Source organism: Podarcis pityusensis (genome assembly GCF_964106645.2).
Source record: "Podarcis pityusensis genome assembly, chromosome: 2".
Lineage (NCBI taxonomy): Eukaryota > Metazoa > Chordata > Lepidosauria > Squamata > Lacertidae > Podarcis > Podarcis pityusensis.
In genome coordinates this window covers 84,666,956-84,684,628 of record NC_138029.1, presented here as the reverse complement: position 1 = coordinate 84,684,628, position 17,673 = coordinate 84,666,956, and the positions used below count along the sequence as shown (strand labels likewise).

The window sequence follows — 17,673 nt, the reverse complement described above, 5'->3', positions numbered from 1 at the left end:
CTTGTAAATTAGCTCCTTAATTCCACATTACCAAACATTTCATGTTAAAGCTACAAACGATTTCAAATGTTTACAATTTTCTTTCAAATAATAAATAAATTTGCTCCAGTCCTTTTGAAGCCTTTCATCGGGTCGATTCCTGATTTTTCCCGTCAATTTCGCCAGTTCCATGAATTCTACCATCTTTATCTTCCAATCATCCAGGGTGGGGAGTTCTTGCTGCTTCCATCTTTGAGCCAGGAGGATTCTTGCAGCCTTTGTGGCATACATAAACAAATTTACATCTTTTTGTGAATTTCCTCGCCAATTAACCCCAATAAAAATGCCTCTGGTTTTTTGCTAAAATTATATTTTAATACCTTTTTTAATTCGTTGTAGATAATATCCCAGAAGGCCTTAACCTTAGTGCAGGACCAACTGGCTCTCCATTTTGATGTTCCAGCACTCACTACCATGAACCACAGAGCCCATGGTGCTTCCATGTTCAACCACACGGGCCAGCAGTAGAAGGATCAGCATGGAGATATAGTGAAAGCAATCCTAAAATGGGCAGGAATTGGAGTGAAAAGGGAATGTGGCATCTCCTATTTTAAAATTTGATGGATGGTAGGACTTATATTTTCTTGGAAGTGTAGCCCACCAGTGCTGGGCAGCTGGGGTGAAAAATTCAATTGGTGAGAGTTTTATTTGGATACGGCCCATAAGGTTGCATCCAACTTGGTGCACAATGAAGTGCAATGGAAGTTCCTCTTTCTCTCTCTTCCCTGTGCCCCCAAAATGTGATTATGTTCCATCCCTCACCCTCTGGAGCAGATTTTGCAGCTGAATAGGAGGGCTGTGGTAGAAAGGGAAAATACGTTCTGTTGTGCAAGCGGAAATCTGTTGCAGAACCTCAGCATTACTTAATTTTGCCCCAAAGGAGGAATATTTGAACTAGCCAATGATATATCAGAGACAGAGGAGAAATGTATTTTTTGTGCAGGCAAACAGCCAGATAGTAATGCAACAATGCCCTACTTGTTCTCTTACTTTCGTCAGCCAGCCATATTCCTCTACATACTATAGATCAGGGCTCTAATGTGATTTCTTATGAGAGAAATATGGAGATATCAAATAACTGCTTTGTTAACAAAGAGGTTTCACCCTCCCCAGACATCTCTCTACTGCAGATTTTTGAAATGCCATGGGAAATGTTTGTTAATGACTATGAGTATTCTGTTTTTCCACCCTTCCCTCTGCTTTCTTCCCTACAAAAAACAAAATTATTCAACTTCCGTTTATATACTTTGGCCTTTGGTCCGGCTGTTGGGACAAAAATATATGAAAGCTGACACAGTGACTCTAAACATGGCAGTCTCCCGAAATCAATGCTCTCTAACATTTAGTAGTTGGGGAATGCAAACAAGACACTGTTTTTAAAAGGAACACGAACTGGCACATGGAGACAATTATCCCATAGGGAGGATGCGCTCAAGCTAGGACAATGGAAGAAGTTGATGGGGAAACAAAACAGGAATAGACAATTCCATAACCTCCCCTTGTCTCAATCCCCCAAGACTGAAGACAGAATAATGATAAATATAGAACATGCTGACTGGCTCACACCAGACCAGATAGGTTTCAATTACATGTTCTTGCACAAGAACTACCATGATCTCCAGACCTGATGCAGCGATTCTCAAAATGTGGGGTTGGCCTCCCTTAGGAAAGGCACATTCCAGGAAAAATAGGATTCTGAGACAGGGAAAGGACTCGGTAGTTAGGGCACATGTTCTGCATGAATCATAAAATTATAGAATTGCAAAGTTTGAGAAACTTGACAAGACATGCAGGATTTCTTAGAGGCTATCAGAAAGAAGCTATATGCATATCACTCAAGAAACCACAATCCAATGAAAACAGGTGTAGTGAGCTCCCAAGCCCCTGATTCAAATCTTACTGTAGGCACAAATTTACTAGGAGTCATAGGTATGCCATCAGTTTCTCAGCCTCTGTCTTCTCTCCACCGCCACCAATTGGCAATAAGGAGATAATTATAGGTCTGTTGTACAAATAATGGAGATATTATGTGTGCTGTAACTTTATATGTGCTGTACATGCAGGTCCTGCTTACTGAACACAATCCATTCCCACAATCATTTGGTAGACAAGTGTTTGCATAACGAGCTCACGGTGTCCATTGATTTCTATGGGAACATTCCTAATTCGGGATTGCTCCAATCTTCCCACCCCCACTTTCCCCTCCAATGGTTTCTTCCTGAAATGTCTACAGCCAACCAACAAAGAGAGACAAAGGGGGGAACTTATTTTTCCAATAGCTCCTGCTCTCTGTTTCACCCAATCTTCCCCTCCCTGAATGGCTTCTGCCTCAAAATGGCTGCCGCCGACCAGCAAAGCAGAAACAAGCAAGAAATTAAGGAAGTGGGCCAACTGTCTGTTTGGATATCAGAATCAGAACCTGGAGTGTATAGTAGAGTTTGGGGATAATTATGTTTGGATAAGTGACCTTTCGCATAGCAAGCATGCAGATAGCAGGACCTGCTTGCATATAAAATATTGTCATAATCACTGCCACCTCATTTCTTACACACCCTTCACCAGTACATCCCATTACAACAATTTAAAGTTCAGTATTAAAAAAAAAACAGTTAAATGACAGTCATAGGACTAGGGTGGGTCCTGAAAACACACATTTCAGGTGTCAAAGGTCAGGGTAAGAGGTATTTCATGATGAATCATGCTGTGATATACCAGAAGGGCTGATCACACCACTAGGTAGAGTGAGTTTGTTGCCCAGGCAGCTGGTTTTGGATGCAATGGTAGCAAATTGTGATTTCATTTATTACTGCTGTAGTTTTATTACTGGGAAGAGACCCTGTGGCATTTTCTGCCAAAAATAATTGGACCAGCCTTGGGTACTATGCACCATGAATTTGCTGCCCCTTCTGTGTGTCAGGGCAGCAAAGGCTCTGTGTTGCAATCAAAATACATGTTTGCTTCAGATGGGATGTTGCCTGCTTCCGGTGGAAATGCAACCAAGCAAGAACTTAATCATTCCCTGTTCTATTGGTCTAGGACAAGAGACTTATTTTGTTCTCATATTTCAGCAGGGGGTAGCTTTTAAATTTGCCGCTGGCTTCTCTACCCTAAAGAATTGTGCTGTAACCCACCGTGTGATCTTCAGTATATAAATTTAATAAACAATGTTGTTGTTTAGTCGTTTAGTCGTGTCCAACTCTTCGTGACCCCATGGACCAGAGCACGCCAGGCACTTCTGTCTTCCACTGCTTCCCACAGTTTGGTCAAACTCATGCTGGTAGCTTCGAGTACACTGTCCAACCATCTCGTCCTCTGTCGTCCCCTTCTCCTTGTGCCCTCAATCTTTCCCAACATCAGGGTCTTTTCCAGGGAGTATTCTCTTCTTATGAGGTGGCCAAAGTATTGGAGCCTCAGCTGATCTATCCTTCCAGTGAGCACTCAGGGCTGATTTCCTTAAGAATGGATAGGTTTGATCTTCTTGCTTCTTTGAGTTATTCAAGCTCCTTTGCCACGACAAGGCAGTGATCCATGAAGGAGTAATACACAATGATAATAAATTAATAAATAGGCCAACCACCACTATATCCTTTGGTCAAAGCCCTTCCTGAGACTTTAGAAGGGCATTGTGGGGAGAAAACTTAAATGAATTTGAAAATCTTATCTTATTTCCTTGCAGCTCTCAAAAGCAGGAGCATTTCTACATTTTGTTTTATATATTTTTTTTATCACATTTTCCCCACCAGGGGGAGCATGAAGTCCTTGCTGTTGAAAACAAGGCAATGATTCAGATATAAAGCATTTGATTTATTTTTCTGACAAAAATTCAGGAATATTTGTTTGGTCTGCGTTTTGTTTACTTCAGGTTCCCCTGAGATTTATTTTCAAGCTCTACAAGTGTGTGTGCGCGTGCGCACACACACATACATATACATGGATAAAACCACGCTTTTACAAGCCCAGTTGTCCTCTGAAGCCTCGCTGGCCAAGCCCAAGATGACAGCCATGTTTTCATTAGAACAATCCTAGTTGAGCAAATACAGAGCTCATATAGGAAAAACTGAGGGCTCAGTACTTCTGACTCAGGACAAACTCCCATTTTCTCTAGTGAAGTCATTTCCTTGTGACTCGTCTGGGAATATCCACAGATAATGGTTTACAGAATTTTGTGTGTGTCAACAATGAAATTATTCCTCTAAAATGGCTTCATTCCACTCCGAAGAAGCCAGAAATGCACAACCGCACCTCTCTTTCCATCAAAAAGCTATCAACTCTTGGTCCCCACAGTGAAATACATTCACATTTTAAAATAAACAAGTGCGGTTGATGTGGCTCCCATTTGCCTTCCGTGGGGTTTCTCTGCTTGTTTGCCATGGTCTCATTTCTTTGTTTATTCACTCAAATCAATGTTTGGGATTGTTTATATATTTTTGTCTACGTTGCATTGTGTTGAAAAGCTCCTTGTTTGTTCTGTCTGCCCTTGACTTCACCGGCTAACTGGAAAATAAATAACTGTCCATTTGTAGCTGGGTTTGGTGGGCAGACTAATGTAACTACACAATGTGAAAAAGATTTGAGGCATTCATAAATCAAAGGAAGGAAGGAAGGAAGGAAGGAAGGAAGGAAGGAAGGAAGGAAGGAAGGAAGGAATCCTAACATAAGCTTTGCTATGTTTTCATCATACCACCAAGCTATGGGTCATATTCACTCAGTGTAAACCAACTGAAATGAATGACCATGGCTAACTTAAGTCCATTCATTTCAGCGAGTCTACTTTGAGTAGACATTCGTTGACTACAATCCTATAATTCCCGTGATTCTTCAGGGTAAGCCAAATTGGCCTATAAAAGAGATACATTTAAAGTTTTGGTATGACCTCATTGTCCATCTTTGCAGAGAAAAGCATTATATTCAGATGTCAATTATTTTAGCAGTGAACAACCCACTGTGGAAGTGCAACTCACTGTGTTTGTATTTCTAAACAATCATATCTTCTGGATCAAGCTCAGGGGAAACTAAGATGGAATCTACACACATATAAAAACGCTGTGAAAATCCTTTTTTTAATTAAAAAAACATTTTGAAAAATACATTGAATTTTGCATAGCTCACTTTTGTCATCTAGTGTCACATTTGTATATTGCACTCTACAACACATTTAAGATGTTTTATTTGCAGCCGTGTAGCTGAGTCCCAATTCACTCTGTCTACAGCAGAAGTCATTTGGGTAGAGTTGGTTAAGAATGGGAGGGCATTTCAATTCAGTTTCATTAAAGTACAATCGATTTCATACATTCCAAAACAATGTCAGCACCAAAACAAGTATAACCATCAAAATCTGCACTTATCTGAATTTTTCAAGGGAGTTCTCCAGCCAAATATTTACAAAAATGAATCTATTGCTGTATACAAATATGTGTCTTAGGAGAAATTCACACTAAAATGCTGAATAATTTTAATGATTTGTTTTTTTCAAATTGCTAGTTGCTGCAGGATTGAATTTAAGAATGGGAAAATGAGAAACTGAAAGAAACAAAATTGACAAATCCTTCCATCTCTAGTGCTGATTGGGCTGTAGATGTGACATCATTAATCCACCTCCCATAAAACATTTTTTGCTGTGTTTTAAATTTTATTCTCCTGTTTTGAAGTAACATATTGATGTATATTCAACCAAATGATAGAACAAGTTCTGATTTCTCACTCTGGGCTGCCTGACCACCAAAGTGGAAAGTAACAACGGAGAGAGACTAGAACAGTCTGGAGGAAACTGAGGACCCTCTCCTCTTATGCCAGATATGAAAGCTCAAATCTCTGTTTCTGAAGCGGGAATTTAAAAAAACCCCACAACAATTAGAAATGAGAAGAATAAAACTAAGCAGTGTTAACTTGTCAATTTTAATCAAAACCATAACTTTTCAACTGCTTGGCCTTTAGCCACCCAGCCACAATGTGCCCCCTTGTCCTCCCGCCATTCATAGCTCAGCATAGCCCATGAGGACAAAAACAAGCAAAAAGTAAGTATATTGTGTAATGCCAAAGTAAACACAAGTGTTTATTATTTTTTGCTGGAGCAGAAATGTCAAGGATTCACCCGGCCTTTTCTGTTCATAACCTACATGCCCCTTGTAGATACCTGAAATATGTCACCTCCACAAATTGTATACATCCTGATGCATTAAGCGGGTGGGGGAAAGTGAAGAAGAAAAATCTTTGTGTGGCCATCGAGAAAGGTGGTGTTGATTTTATGGCTGGCTGCTGCTAATACCACCCAGGTTCTTATTTCAGGCTGTGGCCATATTTAGTGCACAGATTTCTAACCACATCTTTTTCACAGTCCTGCAATAACATATAGTCTTTTAAAAATGTATACAGATAAAAATGAATGAGCCATTGGAATGAACACAGGTGTGAGGATTGGAATAATTCCCCAAACTTTCCATAATGTACAAATATTAAGTCTGTGTGAGTAAAATGCAGTCTTCCTTTTTCTGGGTTGAAACTCTCCCATCTTCAGCATTATGTGTCACACCTGTATCCTTCAAATGGCTCAGTGCAGTGTACACTCGGTTCTCATTTTGCCTCACAACAACCCTGCGAGGTAGGTTAACAAAGGCTGCAATCTTAAATGTACAAATTAATAAGTCCCATCAAACTAAAAGATTGCTCTGTAAGAGGATTATTGTTACGTAGGCCAGGTCAGTATTATCCCCACATTCCACATGGGGAAGCTGAGGCTGCAAGATCGTGCCTGGCCTAAGACACCTCTAGTGCAATTTATAGTTGTGACATTTGAACCACTTAGTTCTCAGCTCACATTCTTGGGAATGTTTATGCTATGTGAAGTTTAAGATGCCTCTAAACCTCTCCCATTCTCTTTGTGCAAATATTTGATCATTGTTAACACAGAAGAGAATAGTGGTTTGGTTTTTTAATTGTGTATGAGCGTTCTAGACTATAGGTTTTACTTTCAAATTACATACTCACTGTAAATTTCAAGGTGGGGATTACAGTGGTACCTCTACTTATGTGCACCTCTTCTTGCGTATCCTTCGGGATACGCATGCGGCAAACCCGGAAGTATATTTCTGGGTTTCGCTGTGTGCGCATGCACAGAAGTGCTTTTTCATGCCGCACACGTGCGCAGAAGCAGCACCTCTGGTTGCGGAAACCTCAAGATCTGACTGGAGCTCTGGAAAGGACCCCGTCCGCAACTGGAGGTACCACTGTATATTCTATTTTTGTAGGGTGGCCTTCAATAAATGTGTCTCTATAGTGCATGGGTATCTATTTGGGCAGTGGGACTTTTCCCCTCTCCCCACCCCCCACCCCCTCCCCAGATCTGCTCCAGGGTGTTGGCAGAACCCCTAGTACAAATTTAAGGGGCACACAGGGTGAGTTTTGTTGTTCAAGCAGAAATCCTTGCACTAATAGGGACGTGACTTAGCCCTTCTTTGAATATAACCTTTAGTCACTAGGTGGCATTAGGCTTAGTTGTGTCTGGACAGAGTCAGGAGTTTCCTCTTGCTGTTTTTCTTCTCTGGCTTCCTGACTAGTCTGACTTCTAAGCCTCCCATGCAGCTTCATAGCTAAATGGGGATTAAAAATCTGGCTTCCCACATCCAAAGACAACACTCCTGTCATTCTACTAGTGACTCCTCACAACGCCCTTCCTCCTGTACAAATTAGCACAGCTTCAAGCCCTCACCACTAAATGTTCATGCATGTGCTATTTTATAAAATGAGGCTAAAATACTAAAAAGCATATTTGCTATAGCTTCTATGTAAACTAATTAGACAAATTAATTGCAGGATTTGATATAAAGGCCTGCTTCTGTTTAAAAATTCCTGTGCAGGAAATACTACCAATTCTGGGAAGACAAAACAAATAAGCAAGCAAGTTTCAGTGAAGCTATTTTGATAACCTTTTAAAATAGGTGGCTCACCGTAGATTAGGATGCCAAAAAATAGTTTGGCTCCATCATGCTGCTTCCTCCTTGGTCCGTATTTCTGAAGGGATCTCCAAAGAAAGCTGTGCTTAACTTAGAGATCACCTCTTTGTTTATTTCCCATCATCAAAATAATACTGCACTCTCAAATACAAAATCTATGTGTAATGTAGATGTCATTTCCTAGCTGAAATGCTGCCTAAAGTAACATACCCACATAAGGCAAGCAGTTTCAGATGTGGGGCTCATTCAGACAACTGGCTTATTGGACATTCATCCTGCTTTTGTTCCACTTCGTTTGCAGGGCAGTTATATGACAGTGTTAATCCTGATTTGCTTGTGTGGTGGCTGTGGATCTTCCTGTGAATCATTCATTCATCCTTCATGTGTATGCACATATAGAAATTGCTTGGGGAAATAAAATCCTACACTTGCATTCCCAGAAATTGATGTGTTCTCTTAAGTTCACTGGCTTTGCATGGAAAGAGGGGCTCCCTGTGGCTTTTCCTTAACTTTAGGGGTCTTTAGAGGAAGCGAGTCTTTAGGGGAAGAGATTTCCAATGGCCAAGCATGAGAAAGGGCCATAGCTCAGTGGTAGAACTTCTGCTTTGAATGCAGAAATTCCCATGTTCAATCTCTGACAACTCCAGGTACAGCTAGAAAAAAGTAGTATCTGAAACCCTGGAGAGCTGCTGCCAGCCAGTGCAGAGAATACTCAGCTAGATGGACCAGTGATCTGAATTCAGGCAGCTTCCTACATCCATATATCCAGAAGATGTTTTTATTAAATTAAAGATATTTGCTAGTCAGGGAGGGTGTAGAATAATTATCATACTGCTATCTGTCCTGAGCCCTGTCCAGAGAAATGCAAAGAGATGGTGAAGCCTAAAACCAAAATGAAATGGGGTAAGTATTGGTCTAGACCAGGCATCCCCAAACTCAGCCCTCCAGCTGTTTTGGGACTACAATTCCCATCATCCCTAGCTAACAGGACCAGGTCCTGTTAGCTAGGGATGATGGGAGTTGTAGTCCCAAAACAGCTGGAGGGCCGAGTTTGGAGGTGCCTGGTCTAGACGCAGCCTCTTATTCAGTCCATGGATCGGCATAAGCTGAATCGCAGGACTAAGTTGTGGCTTTACTGAGAGCAGATAAAATATCAGCAATATATATCACACACGGACTGAAATTTTCATCCCTTATTCCCTGCTGGCCCATTAGACAACATTCCTGTAGTAAATCACAACACTGAAAGTATATTTCATGTTACTATCAAATTTCAGTCAAGTGAGACATAAGACACTATGAAATTATTCACATATACTTGAAAAAGAGCCACCTTTTAGATACATTAGCACACATAAATTTATGGTTCCATTCACTAAATTTATTTTTCAGCTCTCTTGTTTTATGCTATTTTGTTCTAGTCAAGTGGTCTCTGTGGAGCAGTGAGTCACTGGATCTCTTCGACTTCTCAAGCAAACAAAGCCAAGAAAGAAAGAAAAATTATCACCACCCTGGTTCCGGATCAAATCAGGAGAGTAGCTGAAGTTACAAAGTCCATTGTATGAGTGTATACAGAATGAGGGTAACACAAGCTGTGAGTTGCAGCAGCACAGTTTGTCTTGGCTCCAGGGAGCACCTTCAATTTTTCGGGTATCTCAATTTTCATATAAAATACTTGTATGTCACAGCTGTGGAGACAACCTTGAAAAGCATGCCTGCCTTATGCACCCTTAAAATGAGCATGAGCACCCACACAAACCCCCATTTTAATTTTAAATCTCATGTTTTTCAGCCAGGCTTGTTCGAGCTGCGAGTAACAACAGAGCTTTTGTTCACTCTCCTGGCTGTAACGCAGCAGTTGGGAGCAATGGAGGCCTGTCAGCAAAAAGCTTCCAAAACAAGGGGCATTCTGAGGCGGTCATGACTATTCTATGGAGTGGGGAATCACATATCTGAAAATAACCCTTAGAAAAACAAGGGAATTCTGGTAGCCCCAGGTTCACCTCACTTGGAGGGCCTCTGTCCCCTGCAGGCAGCAACCTTGGCTCATGGATCAATTTCCTGCTCAATCTGAGCTTTGCTGTGCATATGACACACAGCAAAGCATGGCTTTCTCACACGATCTTTTAAAGAAACCAGGGTACTCTCACAAGTCAGTCACATCCATGCCTGAAGAGCTCTAGGAAAAATAGCAAAAACCACAGAGCTACCAGTCTCCGAGGGCTGTGTCCTGTGAATTTTTGCTCACCATTAGTTCGTTGTCTCCATGACTGACCAGCTGATCAGCATACCCATGTCTGACATACACATAATTGCGGCTATAAATTCCTCATAGTCTACCTTTATTATACAAGTGAATGATGGGTTCGCTCCCATGAGTGAAAATAGTAAAGTCATTGTGGTACTCCACCCCATGACTAAGAACCAATACAACAGCTCACACAACCTCCAGGGAAGAATACGATAATGTACCCAATCACTAATGGAGCAGACTTGGTCCATCTACTCCTATACTGTTTACTCTGACTGCCAGTTGCCCTCCAAGGCCTCAGTCAAAGGTCTTTCATAGATCCAATACCTGGAGAACTGGGAATACTTTGTCACAAAAGTTTTTGTTACAGACCTGCACCCTTTTTGAATTTCAAAGCAGTTCTCTAACTTCATCTTAGTATAAACTGTGATAGGTGCTTTTTAAAAAAATCAGCCTACGGCAGGTCTTCTTTCAAGGTGTCACCACAAAAGGAAACTATCACAAGAAACATCACAACAGCCATATGAATTAATTGGCTCTAAATCAGACTCTGGTCCCAAATGTATGCAAGGTTATATACACATCCTTGACAAAGAACCCAGTATGTTACTCTGCCAGAATGATAGGTGCTGTGCATCAATCACACAAGAAGCAGAGCTACATGCTAAAGGGAGAGGAAGGCTAGAAGCAAGTTCTAAATCTGATGGAGTAATTATGGAGGGAAGTAATTATAGAGGGTTGTCTGATCCAATACCACAACAAATACCCATGCTAGGCAACATTGCACAAACATTTCCACATGTCAGTTAGCAACAATATTCATGACAGCTTGTCAGTTTTTGATGGATGATAGAAGATTCCGTTTTTGAAGTAGAAAGTATCCTTTACAATTCGGGATTTGCCATGAATTGGTGTCCTCATGTCCTTAACCACGTCTCCTGGAAAAATAAATGTGTAATTGAGCATTAAAAATTGCATGCCTAAGATAACCTAAAGCAGAATGCCAGCTGCCACATGATGTGATTTTCAGATTCCCTTACAGAACAGTCACAATTTGTAAACTGATAAGCAAGGAGCAGTATAAACCTGTCATCCATTTCCTGGATTTGGTGAAATCATCACCAGGCATTTAACTGACTGCCATACAAATCTGAAGAGCTGCAATGCTTTATAGCTCCCACTGAACAAAACTCTGCTCCATAAAACAATAATGCACAAAACAGCAGCTTAGTTCCACTATTAATAAAATATATAAATGCTTAGATCAGGCATAAGCAAACTCGACCCGCCAGATGTTTTGGGACTACAACTCCCATCATCCCTGACCACTGGTCCTGTTAGCTAGGGATGATGGGAGTTGTAGTCCCAAAACATCTGGAGAGCAGAGTTTGCCTATGCCTGGCTTAGATGATGGCAAACTTTTTCTCTGTCTATAATAGCAACAGACTATACAGAAATTCAGCAGGTGCACCCTTGCCCATCATTTTATCTTAAAAGCTTCAATTTCTACCATTCAGGGGGGAGGCAGGCAGACATTTCCTCCAAGGAGCTTAAATGTGGCTTTCCCCCTCCTTCCATTTTATCCTCACAACCATCCTATGAGGCAGCTTAGGCTGAGAGATGGTGCCTGACCAAAGGTTCATGACTGCATGGGGATCTGGACTCTGAAGTGGGGCCTGTAAAGGTGGCGTCATCCCAGGCAAACACCACCAGCTTGTGATTCACTTTATTTAGTTCTTACTGTTTTGTATTTCTTCTTAACACTTACACTCAGAGCAAAGTCACCATGTAAGCAAATGCAACATTATTCAGACTCTGGCATACAGAACTAGATTGGCTTCTGTCACCGTGACTCACGGAATAATGCTTAGCTGGCAATTCAGTGGTTTGCTGGGGGCTTATGCAGAATGAAACAGGAAGGCTGCTAAGTGGTAACAGATAGAAAGGCAGGCATAGGGCAACTAGAGTAAGCGGAAGGTACAATTTAGCTCCTGCACCTCAAAAATGCGTTTCTGAACAAAGCTTAAAAGGGAGGGTGACCATGCGGCCTACTTTAGAAAGGACAGTCCTCTACTGAAGAACAGTCTGCTCCAAAGGAGACAGACATCACTGGAGTTGTCAATCTACAATTGATACCTGGACTGCAGGCACACAGGCCACCTGGTCACAGTCTTCCCATTTGACCTATACTAATTATTTTCAAATTTGCAAACATATAAATTACCTTATGCAAAATACTGCACTCATTTCTGGCCTCTTTTGTGGAGATACATTTCCTCAGGTTTTTGCCAATGTGTAAGTGGGCCACCATACTTAAAACTGTTCAGGAGCCGGCATATGTGCATAAGGAAAGACAGACAGCTGTCAGGGACACATCCTGTTAGTGCCCTGTGCCTTCCCAAATCTGCTAGAGATCAGGGGAAGTCCTACAACAAATTTAAGCATGTCATGGCAGGGGAGATTACATATGGGCAACAGACAGCGCTGCACTGCATTCCACCCTAATAATTTTCCCTCACAAAGACAAAGTAGGGGAAGCAAGTAGGCAGAAGCAACTTGAAATATTTCTTGTCACTGGTGAAGCATTCTCTTAAGCCTACTGCATGCCTCTCATGCTCTGGAATCCATGCAATAGCCATTACTGGTTCATTACTCTTACCTAAGCGCCAGCCGTATTCCCACGACGACAGCACTGGGTAGCAGAATTTCTCCTCAGGGCTCTTCATCTTCCTCTGCTTGAGGTAGTGGTGCCTCCCTTTGCCTTCATGGGAGAAGCCCTGGTATAGCAGCTGAGTTGTCTGTGGTGTGGGAACCCTCATCTCGGGAAGAGGCTCCTGAAGGCTTGGGCCTTCCTCCTGCTGCTTCTCCTCCTTCCCTGACAGCTGCCACCTGTCCTCTTTCTGCACAGTTACTTCTTGACACCGGAGGGAGCTTGCGCTCTTCTCAGGAGGGCAGATGGCAGGCAAGAAACACTTCCTCTTGGCCACCCCATAGTCAGTCACCCGCCTGGGGTATTTGTGCCCGTATTTTGCCTTCCAGCTGACCCTGCAGGAGGCCTCCTTGTTAATAAGCTCCCTCCAGCCATCTTGCTCCCGCGTGGTCAGCAGACCCCTCATGGCCCCAGAGAGATGGCAGAGTCTGTGTGGCGACCACCGTGTGCTCGGCAAATGTTACTTCCTGCCTCTGGTGTCCAAGGAAACATACACAAAAGGGCCAGTGAAGCTATTCTCAAATTACAGCCTCTGAACAAGGCCTGTGTGTGTGCGCTCTCTCTCTCTCTCTCTCTGACACACACACCTCCTGCAGCTAGGTGACTATAAGGCATAAAGCTGCGTTGGAAGGGTTTGTTTTTGGTGAAATGTTGCAAACCTTAGGTGGGCTTCTTTGCAGCTACAATTGCCTGACAGGTGGAATTAGTTACCTTACAACCTAGTTGGGGCTTTGTAACTGCAGAGCTCGTAAATCAAACTGAAAATAAAGAATAACCTTGCCCTCCTCACCCTTCCCACTTGTGCTGACTAGAGAATATTTACACCTTAGACAAACACAAGTGTGCACACACGCACGCAAGCACGCACACAAATAGTGATTTAACAAAAACACTTGGTTGGACGTTAGCAGTCCATCTTTAATGCAAGTTGTGCACAAGCAAGCAGGGGATTTGCCAATCTTCATTTCCCCGATTTTAAGTTGCATTGGACTCAACCCAAAGAAAATCAAAGCCAAACTCAGCGGAAGCCACAAAAAGTTAGATTGGCTACCATTCCATGTGGTGCCTGTGATTTCTCTCTCTGAAACCACAAAACTGGCTGTGTGCCCTTGCTCAAAACCCACCCTGGGGTTTGGGTACGTAATACAGCCCCAAAGCAGGCAAGTTTTGACTGGCTCTCTGTGTGTTACACAAAGAATTCAAACACCTTCTTAAAAGCCCCCTGCCTTACAATGCAGTAGTCATAGTGATAGCTAAAAGGTAGCACAGTAGGGGGATAAATCTTTTTCAGAGAAATGTATATAGCACACAGCTACAGAGAGGAAATTAAAATGCATGCAGAGGTACTCCCTCTATCTTTCTTGTCCCATGGTCTTAATTTGAGCAGTTGCCCTTTAAAAGCAAAGCATCTTAAAATAACAGAATCAAAAGCATTTGTAGCCGAGAGATGGGTAAGGCAGCTGTATAGAGATGAACTCCATGCCAGCCATTTGGTTTCCTCCTCTAATGCTTTCATCGCAATGCAAGAACTACCACACCCATAGACCTCTGGAGTTAAGCCATAAATTATAAGATTCAAATGCCAGGCCTCCACCCAAGTTTCAAAGAGTACATAGTGAGTAAACTAATATAAAGAGGAGAGAGAATATTCTGAACAAATTCATAACACTGAACTTTGAAACTGTGGTGTGTGCCTAGGAGTGGCATGGAAAACAGTGAAAGCTTTTGTATGTAGCTCTAGCTATTAACTGCCCACAGATGTGAGAATCTGACATCTATTAGAAAACACGGCACAGCCCTTTTAAGCTAGGGCCACAGTGGAAGAATATTAGCACCGAAAAAAGAACATTGCAAACAAAACGAAAACAGCAATCATTACTTCTGGTTCGATGATAGCACTAGTTACAAAGACTGATAAATTCCACATACACTGTCCCCATCACCCATAGCTCAGAAGAAGGGTGCATTCTATGCAAGCAGAAATCTTGGGTTCCATTCCTGGCATTTCCAGAGCAGGTTGGAAAAACTCCTCAATAAAATGCTGATGAGCTGCTTCCATGTCAACACAGCTCAGACTTTTTCAACCTGGTGCCCTCCCAATGTTTTGTATTACCAGCTTCCACCATCCCAACCATTGGCCATGATAACCGGGGCGCATATGAGTTGGTAGTCCAAAAAAACAGGAAGGCATTGGGAAAGCTGGCTATGGTCAACTGACAGCAGCTCTGAAAAAAGAAACATTTTACATAATTTGCTACCTGGTCTTTATCTGGAGAAGCCAGGAGTTTAACCTGGGTTCCTCTGAATGCAAAGTGTATACTCTACCACTGAACTACACCCCCTCCCCAAAATTGAGATCTCTAGAGTGCCTTTCAATGGCATGGCAAGAACCAAATGATTTTAGGGATTAGGGGTAGACTTCGGCAGAGCCATGCCAACAAGTAGGAGGCTTAAGAGCTAAATATTTGAACCAAGGGCTAGCTTGTTTTCACAGCACAAGACCTAGAATATTTAGTGTAAAAATCTGTGGAAAAGACAGAGCATACCTAACTCAGCCACAGAGACAGTCTTAAGAGCTAGGGTGCCTGTGTGTTTAAAATCAAGCATGATGAACTAAAGACCACATCTGCTTTTACCATTGCCAATTATGGTCCATGTTCAAGATCTCCGTACTACTGTAAGGCACTTTGTTGCCTTATGCTATTTCGACCACCAGCAGGAATGACATTTGATGCAGGTACAATACAAGTTAGTCCATTTAGACAGACATGAGTCATGGCAAAACCAAAAAAATACTTAGAAGCCCACCTGAGTTTGTTTTTAACATGCACATTTTATTTCATGAAGCCAACATTCATGGTTTTTAATAAGTTATGGGATACAATATTACAATCTTGCAATTATTCCAGTTTATTCTGCTTTTCCTTATAGTTTACAATGTAGTGAGCATTTCACATTAAGGCACACAGCACAGTAAAAAGAGAAAAGAAAAAAAAGGATGTCTTGTTACTCTAGCTCCTCCTTCAAGAAGCTGTGCTCGGACTTAGTGCACTGATATACTACTACAAAAATAAAGCTGACCAAGTAGAAATCTTTCTCTAAACAGAGGGAACAAATTTCCATCAAGTCTCTTCTTCCATTAGGCACATTTAAAGCTCTTTGAGAAAGAGAAAATCTGCTAAAAGCCACAGGAGTTTTGTAGTAACCATTAGTTGCATACCTGGAATGTCTTTTGAAATCTGGAATGGCCATGTGGTCATTCCCTTATCCCAAAACAATGAAGGGGATAAACACTTTGTGCATGAACAGGCTCAATAAACTCGCACCATTAGCAGAAACATTCAGAGGTACACTTAATATTGTCTGACTGACTAGGCTAGTTTTCACATCATCATGATCAGGGACACGATGAGCAAGTCAGAAGCTACTTTTTGTTACTCAACTAAGAGCCTCGTGTGCTGGAGATAAACGTCTTTCTAACATAGCCAAGGTGTGAGCTGCACAAGCATGAATTTTACACTGAGTGCAGAAACAAGCAGGTAAATCTTAGGAGAAACTGAGTTCCTACGTGTTGCACCTACTGTGTGTCACACAATCGACCAAGCACCCAGCAAAACGCACCTGTGGCAGAATATCAGCTAATTTGGCATCCTGTCAATCACAACAATCATGGTTAAAGTAAGCTAGCATCGTAACTGTACACAGCAAAAGAGGCAAAGACTTCCAGGAATAGTTTGATACCCCTTGCAGTTTTCATTCTCTGCTAATGTAAACAGCCAAGCTTTCTGTTATGGTGTTTTAGTGTTTAGCTGTAACGCTTGAGAGTTTTCAATGTTACGTGTTTTTTTAAAAAAAAAATCAAGTATACAAAAGGCACAGTAAGTACCAGTTTTACCTCATTTTCTTTACAGAAGAACTTTAACTGGCAATAGCCAAAGTGATTTTCTACAGCTAAATTTAAAAAGTTTCCAGTCTAAAAAATGTCCATCAAAAGTCAGTAGTTTAAGCTACCCAATTATCAAACACAAATTCCAGTTTAACCTGTAAATTCTAAAATCCACAAAAAGGATAGTGACCTTGTTACATGATTGCATATCGATCCGAAAGGTACATTGGTTTACATTTGTATAGGAGGGATGCTTAAGACAAATAGAACACTTTTAAAAAGTTGCAGAATTTAAGTTGGGGGTGCATTAAAAAATGTGTTCTGTATACATGAAGGTATACTCTATTTCTCACAGGAATGCTCACAGTATTGAATTGTTCGGATTTCACTTGAACAGAGCTGAATGTTTTGAAACAATACGAACTTAGGGAACTGTAACGTGGAAGGGGCTTCCAGGAATGTGTTCTTCACCCCACTTCACAGCTAGAATATAGTCACCCTTCTCCTTGACGACGTACTTTACACCGTACTGTTGGTTCCCAAGGTGTTTCACAGATACTTCTTCACAAGGAGTTGTAGGTCCATGGACACCAACTAACAACATATTTGAACCTAAGGCAGAATGAAGAGCGTTACTACCACACCCCAAATTCAAGCGGCTCCAATCCAGTTTTCCTAAATATTTTGACCAATCAGACTCAAAGTTAAGAGCCTTGCTAGATCAGGCCAAAGGTTCACTTAACCCAGCGCCCTGTTTTTCTCCAAACAGGTGCCTATGGGAAGTTGGGATGCAGAATCTGAATTCACAGCACTGTCCCCATTTGAGAGTCCCATACTT

The 17,673-nt window shown here is 41.7% G+C and overlaps 2 protein-coding genes across 5 annotated transcripts in view; both read right to left on the bottom strand.

Annotated features, from left to right (window-relative positions):
- Window positions 1–9,347: 9,347 nt before the first annotated feature.
- LOC308472072 (protein SPMIP1) lies at window positions 9,348–13,639 on the bottom strand. Its single transcript, XM_080996558.1, has 2 exons — window positions 12,899–13,639; window positions 9,348–11,177 (listed from the first exon to the last, which is right to left on the bottom strand). The coding sequence occupies exons 1-2, from the start codon at window positions 13,353–13,355 to the stop codon at window positions 11,059–11,061; spliced, it is 576 nt and encodes a 191-aa protein (XP_080852684.1). The 5' UTR covers window positions 13,356–13,639; the 3' UTR covers window positions 9,348–11,058.
- A 2,123-nt stretch (window positions 13,640–15,762) lies between these two features.
- FLNB (filamin B) overlaps window positions 15,763–17,673 on the bottom strand; it is an 84,658-nt gene continuing 82,747 nt past the window's right edge. For all 4 annotated transcript variants that reach the window (XM_080996638.1, XM_080996639.1, XM_080996640.1 and 1 more), the window contains one exon: window positions 15,763–17,447. In XM_080996638.1, coding sequence (XP_080852764.1) covers window positions 17,260–17,447 — 188 coding nt within the window. In that variant the 3' untranslated portion in view covers window positions 15,763–17,259. The remainder of the gene's footprint in view (window positions 17,448–17,673) is intronic.

Coding starts and splice junctions, on each gene's coding strand:
- LOC308472072 (XM_080996558.1), bottom strand. CDS start 13,355: ATGAGGGGTCTGCTGACCACGCGGGAGCAAGATGGCTGGAGGGAGCTT. Junction 11,178..12,898: donor GGAATACGGCTGGCGCTTAG/GTAAGAGTAATG, acceptor TTATTTTTCCAG/GAGACGTGGTTAAGGACATG.